An 18346-nucleotide genomic window follows, 5' to 3' on the forward strand; every position below is an offset into this window, starting at 1 on the left:
ACGGTAAAATACTGGCAGCTGTGGTTACCAGAATTTCACGTGGAAAATATAGTGACAATGCAGAATGCGTATCGGTATACTGTGTTGAGAAATGTAAAATTCACAGTGAACTTTGGTTTCTGCACAATAATTACATTGAAATAAAAAACTAATATAATGTAAACCTGTTAAAATACAATTTTAAGAAGCTTGATTACCGTCTCCTATTGACAAAGCACAGAAGAGCTGTTGTCAAGAGATGTACTCTAAGACACGTCTTCAGCTGAGAATCAGAGAGGAGAAACACACAGCTTTTACTGGCAGCAAGGGCAGCCACAGAGCGCCCGCACGAGAGTGAGCGCTCAGGGACTTGCGCTCTGCCACTGCCCTGGTCTTTATTTATAGACATCAGTGGGCGTTTGTTCCTTACATTGGAATGTGGATGTTTATATGTGTGTGTGCGTGTGTGGGGTCAGAGTGTGACCCCATAAAGACTTCCCTAAACCTGCTGGTCTGGAAGTCCAGCAGTTCATCTAAACAAAAGGCACTTAGCCTAAAACAGACATAGATACGTTTATCCTGCCACAAAACAGTAAGAGAAGGTACGACCTCTCCCCTGCTCCCAGGATGTGGGTGTGAATGCCAGAGCACTCTGGAATGCACACAAAGTCTTGTAGTGAACAACAGCCTAAGTCAACATGCAGCATTCTACCATATGCAAACTTATATTATTAAAAGATTATACTGACTACTAAGTACAATTTTCCATTGACAGCTGTATAATACAAAACATGTCTTTTTATTCAAAAGTTCAAATTAACAGTAAATTGTTGGCAGCTGTTTTAGCCAGAATGTCGTCTAAAAAATTAAGCTCCAACAAATGAGGCCATAAACATAACAGGGCTGATTGGTGTAAAATTTACATTCTATGACGTTTTGTTCTAATTTGCTAGAAACATTAATGAAAAAACAGTAGAGACAATGATTAAATTAAACAGTTAATATTCATCCATCCATCCATTTGCTTCCACTTATCCTTTCCAGGGTCGCTGGAGCTGTCATAGGACGAGAGGTGGGGTACACCCTGACCAGTCTGTTGCAGGGCTAACACACAGGGACAGACAACCATTCACACTCACATTCACTCACAGAGTCACACCTATGGGCAATTTAGATTAATCAATTAACCTATCCCCACTAACTGCATGTTTTTGGACTGTGGGAGGAAGCCGGAGTACCCGGGGAGAACATGCAAAGTCCACACAGAGAGACTCTGGCTTGATGGTGGAATTGAACTCAGGACCTTCTTGCGGCAACAGTGCTAACCACTGTGCCACCGTGCTGCCCTAAACAGTTAATATTAAATAATCAAATTAATGACTAAAAAGGCACTGATCTAATTAATATCAAACTTAATCCAACCAAAACAAATAAGTACATAATAAACAGTCAAAATTTAAAACACTTGATACTTGCAGACCTGATAGTAGAGGGCTTTCAAAAAAGGCTCTGATGGTGTCTGAGGAACTGGAACAGGTTTTGAAAACTGCAATTGAAATGAAATGCAAGTAGGGCTGGGTACCAAAACACAATATCTTTTTAGTACTGACTGAAAACATTCAGTAGGTATCCATACAGGAAAAAAAAAATTGGTGCAAAATTTCTGTACTTTTCTAATTCAATCTCTGTTATTGAGCCTCACGGGTCCTTTTCTTCTGCTGCCTTAAAAAGTTCCAGTCTGCTTCTGCTGACTGTGACACATGTCATAAGTGCTGGTTTTGCTTGTATTGAAACAACACGTGTGTCATTTTTACTGAATATGATTTCAAATTTATTCATTTTAAAAGTGATAAAGTTCATGGAGCTGAATTTCTCTTTAGGGCCAGTGAAGGCTAATATAACGAAGAAAATAAGACAGTACACGAATCAAAACAAAAATAAAACATCATAACTTCCTAAACTAAATGAAAAAGGATAAGCATCCAAATTCCAAGAGACACAGTCAGAACCACAGACAGGAAACTGCACAGACTGAGGATGAATTCACAGCAGATTCATCCAGTCTGTGTACAAACTGTGTCTTTGATGCACTGAAACAAACCCAGGTGTGAATCCAGAGAGTCTCATGTGTGATGTGTGAGTGTAGAGTAGGTCTGGTCCTGGTCCCTGCCGGCTGGATCGAGGCTCTGGTAGGTCGAGTCTTCACGTGTAGAACCTGGAGTAAAGTTCTCGTAGTGGACGTCCTGAAACAGAGACAAACTGTCTTCTTCACATAAAAAGAAGAGACTCTGACTTGGTTAAATCATTTGTGCTAGAAAGAAAGTCACCTCCATGTTTGTGCCCTCTGAGTTTCCTCTGGTCCTCAAACCTGTGGAACAAACAAAGGATGTTCCTCTGTTAGAGGGAACAATCATTCAAAGTGCACGTGAGGCTGAAGATCACTGCTGCCCCTCCTGTTCTTTCATCCTGCTTAGTTGGACTTTATTAGGCTTCATTTTAGACTTTGCCTTCAGAATCAAAGACTCACATTTGCTCGAGTCTCCTCCTGTGTACTGAAGAAGTGATCCACAATAATTATACTATTTTACAGTTTTCATGGGTCGTGTAGTCAGTATATTTTTCCTGTTTTTACTTCACACGTCTGAAGCAGAGAACATCTGGATCTGATCCTGCTGACAGTGTCCAGAGTTCATGTGTGACACAGTTTAGGATTCAGTTACTTCCAGTGTTTAACATCATCTCTACAAGTCACTCCACTCTCCTCTTAGAGCCCAAAGTGGACAAGCAGGATGAAAAATTTTGATGTTTGACTGCAGCTGTTTGAACAGACTTCAAGTGAAGTGAAAAAAGAGTTTTTGGTTAGAAACGAGACGTTCTGTGTGTTTCTGTGTCTCTGTTGTCTTACCTCTGCTGCTCTTCCTCTTGATGCAGATTATTAGAACAGTCAGTGATGAGAGGATGATGATGATGAGAGCCAGAGTCAGACCCACAACCAGCAGCACATCTGCAGCAGATTGAGAAGAACAACAAGCTGAAGACATGCGTACAGTATATAGAGCTGTACAGTAAGAACTCATCACCTACAGACTGAAATAATATGAAATAGAGGTTGTGTTATTTTAGCATTTTACAGCTTCTAAAGAACATATTCACTTCAGATTGTTTGCTAATGTCACTTGTCAAACTAAATGAAAAGCATATAACAGGACACATTAAGGAGTAATTATGATAATAATTAAACCAGTTTTCACTCAGGTTATAAAAAATCTGTCAGTGTTTCTACTCTCAGACTCATAGATGGATGTACCTGCAGATGCTGCTCTTTCAGGCTGCTCAGTGCTTCCAGTCAAAGTTAATGAAGGTGTGCAGCTTCCTGTAGTCGTGGCTGATGGTCCAGCTGCTGAACAAGAGCAGAGAGGAAAGTTTGACTTATAAATGTTTGGAGCTGTGAAGAAGAAAAACACAAAGATTCAAAAATCAGCTGAGAAATCAAACGAGCCTTAAATGGATCCACTGACTGAGAAAAAAACAGTTTGGAAAATTTAGTGTTAGATTAAAAAAATGCACTAAAATAGTTTAACAATGAAATAAAATATGAATGTATGTTGAAATATCAGGTTCTTGGAAACAATAAAGACATTTAGGGACATTAATGGTCACCTGTTCATTTCCAGCTCCACACTCTGATTCCTGCTCTCCATCACAGTAACTTTACAAAGTTCACATTCTAAATAATCTTGTTTCTAAATAATTCTGTTTCTATGTTGAGATAAACTGAGTGCTGAGAGCAGCCTGAGCTGTTGGCTCACAGGGATCACTGTACAGACACTGAGCTCATTATTAGAAACTTTGCTCGTGTTCAACATGAACATCCACCACTGGAACAGCAGATATATGACAGGAAATAAGGAACAGCTGAACAGCTCCACTCTGACAACATTTGATTAATGTCAGTAAAAACTCACCGTCTGTGACAGTGACCTCAAACTCTCTGGATGAACCACCCAGGTAACATCTGTACCGTCCTGAGTCAGACTTGGTCAGCTGTGTGATGCTCACATACAGAACTCCTGAAGCATATTCAATTTTGTATCTGCCTCTCTGAGCTCTGTTATCAAGTGTAAGAACAAGAATGTTTTTTCCACACTCTCCTCTGCAGAACAACACTCTGTTTCCAGGTTGTTTAAAGGAACATCCGACTGTGAGAGAGCTTCCAGTTTCTTTATCAAAGTGTTTCAGCTGATCATCGTTTTCATCCAGCAGTGCTGTTAAAGAGACAAACGATCAATAGTTACTATCTGTGCTGAAGATGATGCAGTCTGATCAGAGTAACTCCAGTTTGATCCACAGTTACACTGGGAGCTGCCCAGTTCAACCAGTCTGACAGAGGAACTGTTGAACTAAGTGAGATTTAAACGGCTTCATCATCAGACTGATTGGATTCATGAAAAATCAGCTTTTATGACAAGTATAGACTCTAAACTGTGAACCCTTCATGGTTTTAAGTACATTTAAAGTCTGGATGGACGTTTGTGTTGTGAATGTGATTGTCACACATTCATTGAGGAAGAATCCATTTTACTGTGAGGGGAACTCTTGGAAAGATCAAACCGACGACACAGAAGCAAAAACTCATCAAAGAAAATCAAAGTTACATCAGAAAATCTTCTTTCATTCATCAGCGTCTGTTTCTGACATCAACATTTCATTCACATCATTATCAGCTGACACACTCACTAATATTCACACACACTCGTGTCCCAGCTGCAGTTCATCGGTTACTTAGAGGAGTCCAAATGTAACCAACAGTTTACAGAAGAACAAACTTCAGCTTCTTTAAACCGTCAGCAGCTGTCAGTGAAACTCAAACTTTGCTTCAGGAACAGAAACTAAACATTTCCACAGCTGAAACAGAAACTCACCTTCAGCAACAACGATCACAAACTGTCTGAGTGAAGCTGATGATGAAGATCCAGCCAAACCACAGCTGTACTGTCCAGAGTCAGACTCAGTCAGCTTTGAGATGCTCACATATAAAACATAAACTGATTTTATTTCATATTCAATGCTGTATCTGCCTGTTTGAGCTCTGACATCAGTTGTGTTAATGAGAATGTTTTCTCCTTCACATTCTTCTCTGCAGAACATCTTCCATGTTCCTGGAGAATTAAAGGAGAATCCAGCTTTCAAATCTCCTCCAATGACTCCATAGCGAAGAATCTGAGCATCGGTGACTTCAGGGTTTCCATCCTGCAGAGCTGTTGGAAACATGAACCATCAACAGTTACTGTTTGTACTTCCTGTAAGAAGCTGCAGTCTGATCACAACATTCACACACAGACACACTGAGACTAAAGTCTGAATAACAACAATGATTCATGTCAAATACATTTTATTGTCTAAAGTGGTGGAAAATCTTCTTCCAGTCGACTCAAAATATATCTGAACATGTTTCCTATGCATGTGTGGCACAATGTTAAAGACAGAGACATGAAAATATTAGCCCCCCCATTTTATTTGATGCTCAGAGACATTTTCTTTTAGTAAGGCCACTGCAATGTAAGTTTTACTGTTGTATAAGTTCCGCCAGCAGAGGGCGCTCGGTCCTGTACGCATCGGTAGCTGACGCTACACTAGAAGAAGTAGTGTCAGTGGTGAAGAGGCAGCGTACGGCCTGCGCGCCAAAGAGAACTGATTGTCTTATTTTTCTGTTTTTACAGGTAAGCTGGGTGGTTGATAATATAAACAGATGTTATAAAAGTGACAGACAGCAGTGGCGATTAATGGTAAATGTCTTGTTTGTGGCGAATGTTAAGCTAAAGAGCTAATTTCCAAGTTGGTCCAGTTGTTAGCCTGTGCCGATCCAAGTGTTAGACTGTACCGAAACTCTGTGAGCTCGGTGCAGGTATTTTTGGGTTAAAGCCACAAGATGTATATTTTGCACAATAAGAGAAAATGTGAATTGCTTTATGTTTAGTTCATGAAGAGTGAATGCTATAGAAATATGTTAAGAAAAACATTTATTTGAAAGAGATCTAGTTTATTAAATACAGTTAATGTCATGGTGAAATGGGATTAAAGGACTCAGGTGCGAGACTCCTTGCAGAATGACAGTGAATTTATTCACAGTGAAAAGGTGAGTCAATAGTTTGAGTCTGTAATCCAGAAAGAGCAGTGCAGTAATACGATGACCTCTCCCCGCAGTGACCGTGCTGTAATGATCCAAAACCGCTCCTTGTGCCGGCTCCTCCTCCGATCTCTGAATCCTGGGGGCAGATGAGAAAAGCACACGCACTGTAACACAACCGTTCTCTCTTTCACAAGCTGAGTATACTAGCCACGATTACGCTACCCGGTTTAGTTCAACGTTCCAGCGTTGGTTGTGACTCGACTGCACCGTTAAATAGGGCTGCTTCAGATTAGTTGTAGCCGGCGAAGTAATTACGCACAGGTGCGACGCTTCCAGCTCCGGACCCTCCCCTCGGGTCAGCTGCCATGCCGTGCCACGGCTTCCGGAGGTACATGTTTCCGCAGCAAAACACATGCACAAGATGGAGAGGAGAACACGACACAGTACACACAAACACCCCCAAAAAGTGGCAAGGTGATCGGTGGGGACCACCTAACCGTGACAGTGCCCCCCCATCAACGGGAGCCTCCCGGCGACCGACCAAACTTGTCAGGGTGCCGGCGGCGGAACTCTCTCACCATGGCGTCATCGAGAATCGCAGACCGCGGCACCCAGGAACGCTCTTCCGGACCATACCCGTCCCAATCCACCAAAAACTGAAAGCCCCTACCGCGGCGCCGGGCATCCATAATGCGGGTGATGGAATACGCCGGGGCGCCGTCGATAATCCGGGCGGGTGGCAGGGGCCCGGAAGGCGGGCACAAAGGGCTGGTCCGGACCGGTTTCACCTGGGAAACATGAAACACATTATGAATCCTCATGGCACGAGGAAGGGCCAAGCGAACAGTCACTGGGTTCAGAACAGCCTGGATCGAAAAGGGCCCAATGAAACGCGGGGCCAACTTCCTGGATTCAGTCCGCAAAGGAACATACCTGGAAGAGAGCCACACCTGCTGTCCAACACGATAGGCAGGGGCAGGGGTGCGGCGACGATCAGCCAGCCTCTTATTCTGTTCCGCCGTCCTCAACAGAGCCGCCCGGGTGGCGCGCCACGCTCGCTTGCAGCGTCTCATATGATGCTGAACGGAGGGGACAGCCAGCTCGCCTTCAGTGATGGTGAGTAGAGGCGGCTGGTACCCCAGTGACGCCTCAAACTGAGACACACCAGTGGCCGCCGACGTGCTGGAATTGTGAGCGTACTCGACCCAAGCCAATTGGCCACTCCAGGTGGATTGATTCGAGGAAACCACACAGCGCAACATAGACTCCAACTCCTGATTCGCCCGCTCCGCCTGACCGTTCGTCTGAGGATGAAAACCTGAAGACAAACTCACTCCGGCCCCCAGTTCCGAACAAAACGCCCTCCACACCCGAGAAGTAAACTGGGGACCCCGATCAGAAACAATGTCCTGTGGCAGTCCATGTAATCGAAAAACATGATCGGTGAGGAGCCGAGCAGTCTCCAAGGCCGTCGGGAGCTTAGGCAATGCCACAAAGTGCGCAGCCTTGGAAAAACGGTCTATAACAGTGAGTATGGTCGTGTTACCTGACGACGGCGGTAGACCGGTGACAAAATCCAATGCGACCAGGGGCGCTTGGGGACGGCCAGAGGGTGCAAGAGACCAGCCTGGGGAGCACTGGGGGTCTTATTCCGAGCACAGGTAGGGCAGGCCACCACATAGTCCCGAACATCCCTGAGGAGAGAGGGCCACCAAAACAAACGTCGCAAAAAACTAATGGTGCGGTTCTTACCAGGGTGGCAGGAGAACTTTGCGGTGTGGGCCCAGTGTATAACTCTGCTCCGGACCGTTGTGGGGACGAACAACCGTCCATCAGGGCCCGTCCCTGGGTCTGGCTCCTGTTGCTGGGCCTCTCTGACCGTCCTCTCAATCTCCCATGTGATAGCCCCCACGATGCATGAGGCGGGCAGAACGGGTCTCTGCCTCTCTTCGTCGTCCGTGTGGGGCGCAAATTGGCGTGACAGAGCATCGGGCTTCGTGTTGCGTGATCCCGGTCTGTAGGTTATAGTGATATTGAAACGTGTAAAGAACAGGGCCCACCTGGCTTGACGAGCGTTGAGACGCTTAGCTGCCTGGATATACGCCAAGTTCTTATGGTCTGTCCAAATCACAACGGGGTGTTCTCCTCCCTCCAACCAGTGCCGCCATTCCTCCAGGGCCAGTTTGATGGCGAGGAGCTCCCGATCGCCCACGTCGTAATTTTGTTCCGCTGGAGTCAGCCGTCAAGCGAAAAAGGCACATGGGTGCAGCCTGCCCTCCACCCGCTGGGAGAGAACGGCCCCCACCCCTGAATCCGATGCGTCCACCTCCACCACGAATGGGCGGGTGAGGTCAGCCTGGATCAAAATGGGAGCAGAGGAAAACAGACGTTTCAAATGAGCAAACGCCCGCTGTGCTGAACTAGACCAGAGAAAAGGCTGCTTGGGAGAGGTGAGCCGTGTGAGAGGAGCAACCACCACACTAAAGTTCCTGATGAACTTCCTGTAAAAGTTGGCGAACCCGAGAAACCTTTGTAGTTCCCGACGTGTCCTGGGCTCGGGCCACTCTACCACTGCCCTCACTTTGGCAGGATCGGCCCGCAACTGCCCCTTCTCCACAATAAACCCCAAAAACGGCACAGACTGAACATGAAACTGGCACTTCTCACCCTTGACGAAAAGCCAATTCTCCATGATTACGCTACCCGGTTTAGTTCAACGTTCCAGCGTTGGTTGTGACTCGACTGCACCGTTAAATAGGGCTGCTTCAGATTAGTTGTAGCCGGCGAAGTAATTACGCACAGGTGCGACGCTTCCAGCTCCGGACCCTCCCCTCGGGTCAGCTGCCGTGCCGTGCCACGGCTTCCGGAGGTACATGTTTCCGCAGCAAAACAAATGCACAAGATGGAGAGGAGAACACGACACAGTACACACAAACACCCCCAAAAAGTGGCAAGGTGATCGGTGGGGACCACCTAACCGTGACAGTTAAGAAGACAGGTTCATAAATAGATTAAAACAGTAGTAAAAACAAGATAAAACTGTAATGAGTTCACTATGTTATTCATGTGTATAGTAAAATGTATTTGTGTGATTTAACCAGTTTACAAAGGTGGTGCATGTGAAACTGTATAAGTTACTTGTATAAAGTAATGTCAACTATACTAGAAGAAGTAGTGTCAGTGGTGAAGAGGCAGCGTACGGCCTGCGCGCCAAAGAGAACTGATTTTCTTATTTTTCTGTTTTTACAGAGAGAGAGAGAGAGTTTTCTGTAAAAATAAATATGTTGCACGGGAGATGAGTTGGCCCATCATTTCAGCAGTGTAACATATTTTGGCGAGCCAGCCAGGAGGTGGCGCTAGTGAGTCAACACCATCACCAACCACCTTCTTTCCCAAGAGACGAACCTTCAACCAAAAGAAATGGAATCTCTGCAACCTCTGCGTGACGAAGTGAGTGCAGCCTTGTGGCAGTTGGAGAGAGAGCATCTTGTGGATGTCTGCAGGCGACTGAAATGTTCCGGCCTGGACAGCGCAGAGTCTCACAGCAAGACCAAGAGGACACTCATCAGGTTGGCAGAGGGCATGTTTGATGATGTGGAGAAAAGTGAGGAAGAGGATCAAGTGAAACAGTTTTATAATATATATATGCTGTATACATCCAGAGACTAAGCAAAGGGGAGAGTCAGTCAGAAAGGGAACCCCAAGGCATAGAGTCTATGCAAAAGAAAGATCTTGAGAACACCGCATGTGCTACTCCAGTACATATTGCAGATTGCTCACCCAGAGCCCGACCAGAGGCAATGTGAACTCTTCAAGAGGTAACACTGAAGAGGGAGTTTAAAATCTGTGGGCAGATTGGAGAGCATGGGCAGAAGGACAAGCTATCCTATCTCAGCTTGATTCGCCAGATTGAGAATGGGAGTGAAAAAGGGCACTCGGAGACTGAAATTGTGGAAGCGGTAATTAGGGCCATTAGTCCAGGAACGCCCCTAAGAGACATGTTGGAGATTAAACGTGGGTTAACACTTAGCAAACTGCTCACCATATTAAAGGGACACTATAGGGTAGACAGCCCCACTGAGCTTTACCATCAGCTCCTCAATATCTCCCAAGAGCCCAAAGAAACTGCTTTAAACTTTGTATTTCGTGCCATTGAACTTAAAGAGAAGTTGTTATGGAAAGCGGCAAATGAGGAGACAGATGAACTGTACAGCAGAGCCACCATCCAGCGCAAATTCCTCCGCTCCATTGAAACTGGGCTGCTCAGTGACTCTATCAAGTATCAGCTTCTGCCCCCCCTAAACGACATAACCATAACAGATGAAGAACTGATTGAGAAAGTCAATGAAGCTTCAAAGGTAGAAAATGAAAGATTTGAGAAACGGAAAAGGTCCACTGCAGCCAAGATTCCCAAGGTCCAAGAGCTCCAAACAGAATGCCAAACAGCCCTGACATCTGCTCAGAGCCCCTCCAAACCCAGAGAATCCCCCGCTACAGTGGCCATGGCAACAGTGAAAAATAAAGAGACTAAGTCAGACACGCAGCAGATTATAGAAGAACTACGTAAAGAGATGAAACAAATGTTTATGGCTGCTATGGAAACCAGTCCCCGCCCCATGGCACCAAAGCAACGAGAAAAAGGCTGTAAAAAGTGCAAAGAGGAGGGGAAAGGAGAGAACTGCCTGCATTGTTTCAAATGTGGGCGAGAGGGCCACTACTCCCGTGGATGCCGAGCACCGAGACTGCCATCGGGAAACGGGGAGGGACTACTGAGATGGGACCAACAGTAGTCCAAAGCCCACGGTCCCATAATGAACAGTCAAGCCCACCAACATCCTCCAAAGAAACTGCAGCTGGTGTCCCATCAGCGATAACTGAGGTTCACTATCTACCCCCTCAACGGAAGTCACGGTTAGTAAGCCTGGTGGGAAACAGATGTACTGTGAACTGTTTTATGGACAATCACCCAGCTAAGGTGTTGTGGGATTCAGGGGCACAGTCCAGCATAGTAAATGAAAACTGGCAGCAAAACCACCTCCCTCACACGGTCGTCAGACCTGTTTCAGAACTGTTAGACAATGAGACGCTCACAGTGTTTGCTGCGAATGACACACCCATTCCCTACATTGGTTGGATAGAAGTCAGCTTCAGACTAGGCAGTGATTTGTCTCCAACCAGTGAGCTGCAAGTTCCAATATTGGTATCCAGTGACCTGGCTGTGGCCAGTGATCCCATCATTGGCTACAATGTCATTGAAGCTATCGTGAACCAAGAAGAAGTAAAAACCAAAGGAGGAAGAAAACAGCTAGCACACTATGTGAGTAAAGCATTTGAAGTAACTGTACGCACTGCACATAATGTTGTCAAGCTTGTGCAGAACAGCAGTGAAGGCCCAGAGACAGGTGTGGTAAGGACCGGTGTAAGAAGAGTGCCTTTGTCAGCGAACCAAGTCACTACAGTTTATGTACGGGCACACGTTAGTTCACATGCCCGGGGCCAAGACATGCTCTTTCTACCTGATGGAGCTGACCCACCACCAGAGGGCATAATATTCAGTGATGTACTGGTGAAAATCCCAGACAGAAAAGTACCATATGTGCCCATCCCTGTGACTAACACTACAGACCACACCATTTATCTGGAGAGCCGTAAAGTGATTGGATACCTTGAACCAGTAAAGACTGTATACACAGCTGGCATCCAGACTAAAGTAAACGAGCTGACACAAGAGAACAAAAATGGTACAGAGCTAAAGTCACACAACCCAAGTAACACTCAGACACGAGAGAACCAACAGAGACCAAAGTCATGGGACCCACCAGTGGATCTCCAGCATCTGGATGAAAATCAGCGAGCGGCTGCGAGGAAGATGTTGCAAGAGGAATGTGAGGCATTTGCATATGACAGTGACGATGTTGGCTGCATACCATCTCTGAGGATGCATATAAGCCTCCATGACACAAATCCTGTGAAAAAGACTTACATGTCCATCCCAAAACCCCTGCACAACGAAGTGAAAGAGTATTTGCAAGACCTGCTTAACAAAGGCTGGATCACACCATCACGGTCCCCCTACTCATCACCTATGGTGTGTGTCCGCAAGAAAGACGGCACTCTCCGCCTTTGTTGTGACTTTAGGGAGCTCAACCGCAAGTCAGTTCCAGACCGCCATCCAATCCCAAGGATCCAAGACATGTTGGATGCTCTGGGCGGGAGCTCCTGGTTTTCTGTGTTAGACCAGGGTAAGGCGTACCACCAGGGTTTCTTGGATGAAGAAAGCCGCCCCTTAACCGCCTTCATCACACCCTGGGGGCTCTATCAGTGGGTACGCATTCCCTTTGGCCTGAGCTCCGCACCCGCTGAGTTCCAGAGAAGCATGGAGCACTGTATGGCAGGCCTCAGAGACACTATCTGCCTCCCATACCTGGACGACAACCTGGTGCACAGCAGCAGCTTTGATGAACACTTGGAACATATCCGCCTTGTCCTCCAGCGTTACAGAGAGCATGGTGTTAAGCTGACCCCAAAGAAATGTGAACTGTTCAGGCGAAGTGTCAAGTTTCTGGGAAAGCTGGTAACAGGTGAAGGCTACACAATGGACCTGGCAGAGTTGGCCCCGGTGATGGCATTAAAGGAAAAGACACCTGCAACCGTCGGAGAGGTACGTCAAATGCTTGGTTTCCTCTCTTATTACAGGCCTTTCATCCCCAACTTCTCCCGTGTAGCCCATCCACTCTACAGCCTGCTCAGCCCTCCATCTTCTGAGAACTCTGCTCCAGTCTCAGTCGACAAGTCCAAAAAGGAAGTGAAGAAAAGTAAAGGCCACTTACCATCACGGGCGCCCATTCAGTGGACGACCTCCCACCAAGAGACATTGAACCAGCTTGTAGATGCACTTACACGACCCCCCATTCTCGGGTACCCCGATTTCACAGAGCCTTTTGTGTTACATTGTGATGCATCACAGGTTGGGCTAGGTGCTGTTTTGTATCAGCGGCAGCAAGGCAAGATGAGAGTCATAGCATATGGCTCCCGCACCCTGAGTCCAGCAGAGAAAAAGTACCACCTGCACTCCGGCAAATTAGAGTTTTTGGCTATGAAGTGGGCGATTTGTGAACGTTTCCGGGATTATCTGTACCATGCCCCATCGTTCGTGGTGTACACTGATAATAACCCACTAACATATGTGCTCACTACTGCAAAGCTTAACGCCACAGGTCACAGATGGGTCGCAGAGCTGGCCAGCTACAACTTCAACATCCGCTACCGTCCAGGCAAGACCAACGCAGATGCTGATGGGTTGTCGCGAATGCCGCTGGACATTGACAGCTACATGAAGAGCTGTACAGCTGAAGTTGGACAGGAAGCCATAAGCGCATCAATGGAGTCTGTAACGGTGGAGGAGAGAGACCCTTGCCAAGGCGTTGGAGTTATCCAGGTGAGTGCTCTGAAATTAATCAACGATTCTGACACTACCCAGTCTTTTACACCAGACCAGATACGCAGAGTCCAGGAAGCAGATGAAGTTCTGGCAAGAGTGCTCTGGTATAAGTCGCTGGGTAGAAGACCAAGTAGAACTGAGGTGAAGTCAGAGCATCCTGCAGTAGCTGCACTACTCAAGCAGTGGTTGAAGCTTCACGTCGACCAGAATGGTGTCCTGCGTCGCCAAACATCACGCCGAGAGCAGCTACTGGTCCCTAAAGCCTATCGTCCCCTGGTTTTTAAAGAACTCCACCAAGACATGGGCCACTTAGGGGTGGAAAGAACGCTCGACCTGATTCGAGACAGGTTCTACTGGCCGCAGATGGCGAAAGAGGTTGAACACTTTGTTACAGAAGAATGTGAGTGTCTTAAGAAGAAGAAACCGAGTAAGCAGACCCGTGCACCTTTGTCCTCAATCCAGTCCACTTACCCATTCCAGCTGGTGTCCATAGACTTCCTTCACCTGGAAAGGTGTAAGCAGGGCTACGAGTATATACTTGTTATCATGGATCACTTCACGAGGTTTGCCCAAGCCTATGCAACGAAGAACAAAGCAGCTAAAACAGTCGCTGACAAGCTCTTCAATGACTTTGCACTCAAGTTTGGCTTCCCGACCAGACTACACCACGACATGGGCAAGGAGTTTGAAAACAAACTCATGGCAAGACTGAAAGAACTCTCTGGTATCCAGGGCTCCCACACGACACCCTATCACCCACAGGGTAATGGACAGGTGGAGAGATTCAACCGCACCCTGCTGTCCATGTTGCGGACCCTGGAGGACAAGGAGAAGGATGATTGGAAAGAGTCGCTAGCTAAAGTCGTCCACGCGTACAACTGTACGAAGAATGAGGCAACAGGCTACGCCCCATATTACCTCATCTTCGGACGTTCCCCACGCCTGCCCATCGACTTGCTCTTCAACCTGAAAAGGGATGAAGCTCATGTGGACTATGATGACTATGTTAGCTGCTGGAAAAAGAGAATGCAGGAGGCGTACACAGTGGCTTCTCAAACTGCTACCAAGGAAGCTGCTCGAGGCAAAGCGTACTACGACAAGAAAGTTAAAGGGAGAGATCTTCAGCCTGGGGATAGAGTGCTCCTCCGAAATCTCACTCCTCGAGGTGGACCCGCAAAGATCCAGTCCTTTTGGGAGAACCAAGTCTACAAAGTGAAGGAGAGGAAAGCAGATGACAGTCCAGTGTATGTGATCAGCCCTGCAAATGGCCAAGGCAGAGATAAAGTGGTGCACAGAAATCTCCTACTGCCCTGTGACTTCCTACCAAGTGAGAAGCCATCAACACAGACTGTTCAGCCCCAAAAAGACTCTCCGACTGTGACAAGGAAGAAGTTCAGACCTCCGCGTAGACAGCAGCAGCCAGGGAATGGCGACACATCGGATGATGACGACAGTGGCACCTTCCAGTGGTACCTCAGGCCGGTTCCAGGGAGACGACAGAGGCAGACTCCGCTTAACCCTTTGGCAGAGTCCTTCCAGCCTCATCTGAGTCTCCACTGTCAAGAAGAGGATTTGCCACTACAGAGCGAAGAGGATTTGCCACTACAAACTGAAGACACTGGGCCTGGGCAGATCCAAGGCCCTGACCCTGACAATGACAGGCCACTGAGTGGTGATGCTATGACTGACATTCTAGCTGCAACTGGTGGTGAGACTGACTCTGTGAGGCAGCGACCTCAAAGACAAAGACAGCAACCAACGGTACTGAGCTATGACACTTTAGGTCAGCCAACTTTGGTTCAGAGGAACTGTACAGTGACTATGGCTCAGGTTATTGACTGTAATGGCTTCTGGAGACCATGGGCTGTGGGAGTGTGTTAAAGCTATGGTTGAATAGATTATGCACACAGAAATGTCAGGTGACATTTAATTTTGTGGGGGAGAGTGTGGCACAATGTTAAAGACAGAGACATGAAAATATTAGCCCCCCCATTTTATTTGATGCTCAGAGACATTTTCTTTTAGTAAGGCCACTGCAATGTAAGTTTTACTGTTGTATAAGTTCCGCCAGCAGAGGGCGCTCGGTCCTGTACGCATCGGTAGCTGACGCTACACTAGAAGAAGTAGTGTCAGTGGTGAAGAGGCAGCGTACGGCCTGCGCGCCAAAGAGAACTGATTGTCTTATTTTTCTGTTTTTACAGGTAAGCTGGGTGGTTGATAATATAAACAGATGTTATAAAAGTGACAGACAGCAGTGGCGATTAATGGTAAATGTCTTGTTTGTGGCGAATGTTAAGCTAAAGAGCTAATTTCCAAGTTGGTCCAGTTGTTAGCCTGTGCCGATCCAAGTGTTAGACTGTACCGAAACTCTGTGAGCTCGGTGCAGGTATTTTTGGGTTAAAGCCACAAGATGTATATTTTGCACAATAAGAGAAAATGTGAATTGCTTTATGTTTAGTTCATGAAGAGTGAATGCTGTAGAAATATGTTAAGAAAAACATTTATTTGAAAGAGATCTAGTTTATTAAATACAGTTAAGAAGACAGGTTCATAAATAGATTAAAACAGTAGTAAAAACAAGATAAAACTGTAATGAGTTCACTATGTTATTCATGTGTATAGTAAAATGTATTTGTGTGATTTAACCAGTTTACAAAGGTGGTGCATGTGAAACTGTATAAGTTACTTGTATAAAGTAATGTCAACTATACTAGAAGAAGTAGTGTCAGTGGTGAAGAGGCAGCGTACGGCCTGCGCGCCAAAGAGAACTGATTGTCTTATTTTTCTGTTTTTACAGAGAGAGAGAGAGAGAGTTTTCTGTAAAAATAAATATGTTGCACGGGAGATGAGTTGGCCCATCATTTCAGCAGTGTAACACATGAATAAAATGACAATAAAAGATGAAGATAAACAAAACATGTAAATGACTCATAACTCCTCTGTGTGGTACTTGTAGTAATTATATGTTGAGAGATTGAAGCAACAGCTCAACATGCAAGTTTTTCATGTGTTTCATCCACAGGAAGTGATGTCATCATTTAGTTTAAATGTACTGCTGGTGTCAAAGTTCATGAAGCGACAACAAAACCAGTGATGAAGTTTTTATTTGTTGTAACTTTGTTTTACTGAGGGTGATCGTGGCTCAGGAGTTGGGAGTTCACCTTGTAATCTGAAGGTTGCCGGTTCGAGCCCCGGCTTGGACAGTCTCAGTCGTTGTGTCCTTGGGCAAGACACTTCGTTTTTTTTTTTTTTTTTTTTGAGGAAGTAACAAATACTTGCAATGAACGACATGTTATTGAGTAATTTATGACTCTATTTCAAAGCTCTGAAGCCAAACTCAGCAGCTGATGTGAGTCAGTTACTTTATGTGAATGATTTCAGTTCATTCCAGCATTTAAACTCTGTGCAGTCGTATTTCTGTTCAGCTCCAACAGGACAAACAGGAAGAATTAGCAAATAACTTTTCACACAACTCTGGGTTTGAAGATGCTGACAGATTTCACTCACGTCACTCACAGGTTTATATTTGTCTGCAGGAAGTGATGTCATTTTGTCAAATCTATATGCACTGTGGGAGTGAACTGTGAATAGTCACAGTGAAGAAACATGAACATGTAACAGTAAAAGCAACAAAATGTGTTTTTGTCTTTCAAAGAAAAATTCATTGACTTGATCAACAAGTTTGTATTTTCAAATAATAACTGAAAGTATCAGGTGGAGTTTTTACTTTGATATTACAGGTTATTTTGAGGACGTAACAAACACTTGTAAGAAACCATCTTTGAAAGGACGAATCCTAAAGCCAAAGTGAGCAGCAACATGTCCATGAATGTCTCACTGTGATGGTTTCTTCTGTCCATACTGGCCACAAACACATCCATGAAATCATGAATAAAAGCAGTTTGAATGGAAGAAGCGTCCATGAAAGTGACTCATAGCTGACTCTGATCATCATGTTTAACAACAGAAACATGTTGAAGAAGGAGAGTGACAGAAAGAACAAGTGAATGTACTCACAAAGGAAGAAGCAGCAGATCAGAGTGTGACGGACTTTCATGATGAGGCTCTGATGGTTCACTGCTGCCTCTCTTCTTCTTCACTGGAAACCAGGAACTTGTGACGCCTCACTTCTCTGACTGAAGGAGTCCCTCCTCCAAACACCACAGCACCTCTACACTCCTCCCCTCTGCATCCGTCTGTGAGTCTGCTGCAGGGCCTCAGGCTTCCTCCTTATATTTATAGTATTATGTGCAAAGTGGAAATACAATGATGACACTTGACTCTGTTAAATTCAGCACAGTGACCAAAACCTCCAACAATGATCATCATTCATCATGAAATCATTTCTCTTACTGTATCTGAAGACAATGAACTTTAGTTTGGGATCATTTAGAAAAACAGTTTGGGTCAAATGTTAGAAAAGAGTCAGACTTTCTTTCTTCTCACAGTTTGTTTAACATGAGTTTCAAATCTTTGAACATTTAAATATATCTATGAACAGAATATGAAAGAACAACAGTTCTGATATTATATCAAACATTTCAATCACCTTGTGGTTCAAAGTGGTATTACATGGCAGCCTCATGTAATACCACTTTGAACCACAAGGTGACGCACGAGTCAGTGTAGCATCCAGTATGTCCTCAGTCCGACATGAGACATCCCAACATTATTCCAGTTAGCTCAATATTCCAGTTCCAGGAATGCAGGAATGTTATTGTCACACTCAGCCAACTGATCCTCCTGAGACCCAGAAAAAAAATCTTTTGACAGAGTAAAGTTTAATATTAAACAAA

At 45.4% G+C, this 18346-nt stretch overlaps 1 protein-coding gene across 1 annotated transcript; it reads right to left on the bottom strand.

The window, feature by feature from the left end:
- Window positions 1-329: 329 nt before the first annotated feature.
- Window positions 330-17668, bottom strand: LOC146685248 (polymeric immunoglobulin receptor-like). The gene is made up of 6 exons (XM_085443720.1): window positions 17568-17668; window positions 4902-5237; window positions 3945-4244; window positions 2885-3037; window positions 2307-2347; window positions 330-2222 (listed from the first exon to the last, which is right to left on the bottom strand). Exons 1-6 carry the CDS (start codon window positions 17605-17607, stop codon window positions 2103-2105), a joined length of 990 nt encoding a protein of 329 aa, XP_085299846.1. The 5' UTR covers window positions 17608-17668; the 3' UTR covers window positions 330-2102.
- Between the last annotated feature and the right edge of the window lie 678 nt (window positions 17669-18346).

Source organism: Copadichromis virginalis, linkage group LG20 (assembly GCF_057382275.1).
Source record: "Copadichromis virginalis isolate Kocher_CV1m ecotype Utaka linkage group LG20, C_Virginalis_male_GT1.1, whole genome shotgun sequence".
Lineage (NCBI taxonomy): Eukaryota > Metazoa > Chordata > Actinopteri > Cichliformes > Cichlidae > Copadichromis > Copadichromis virginalis.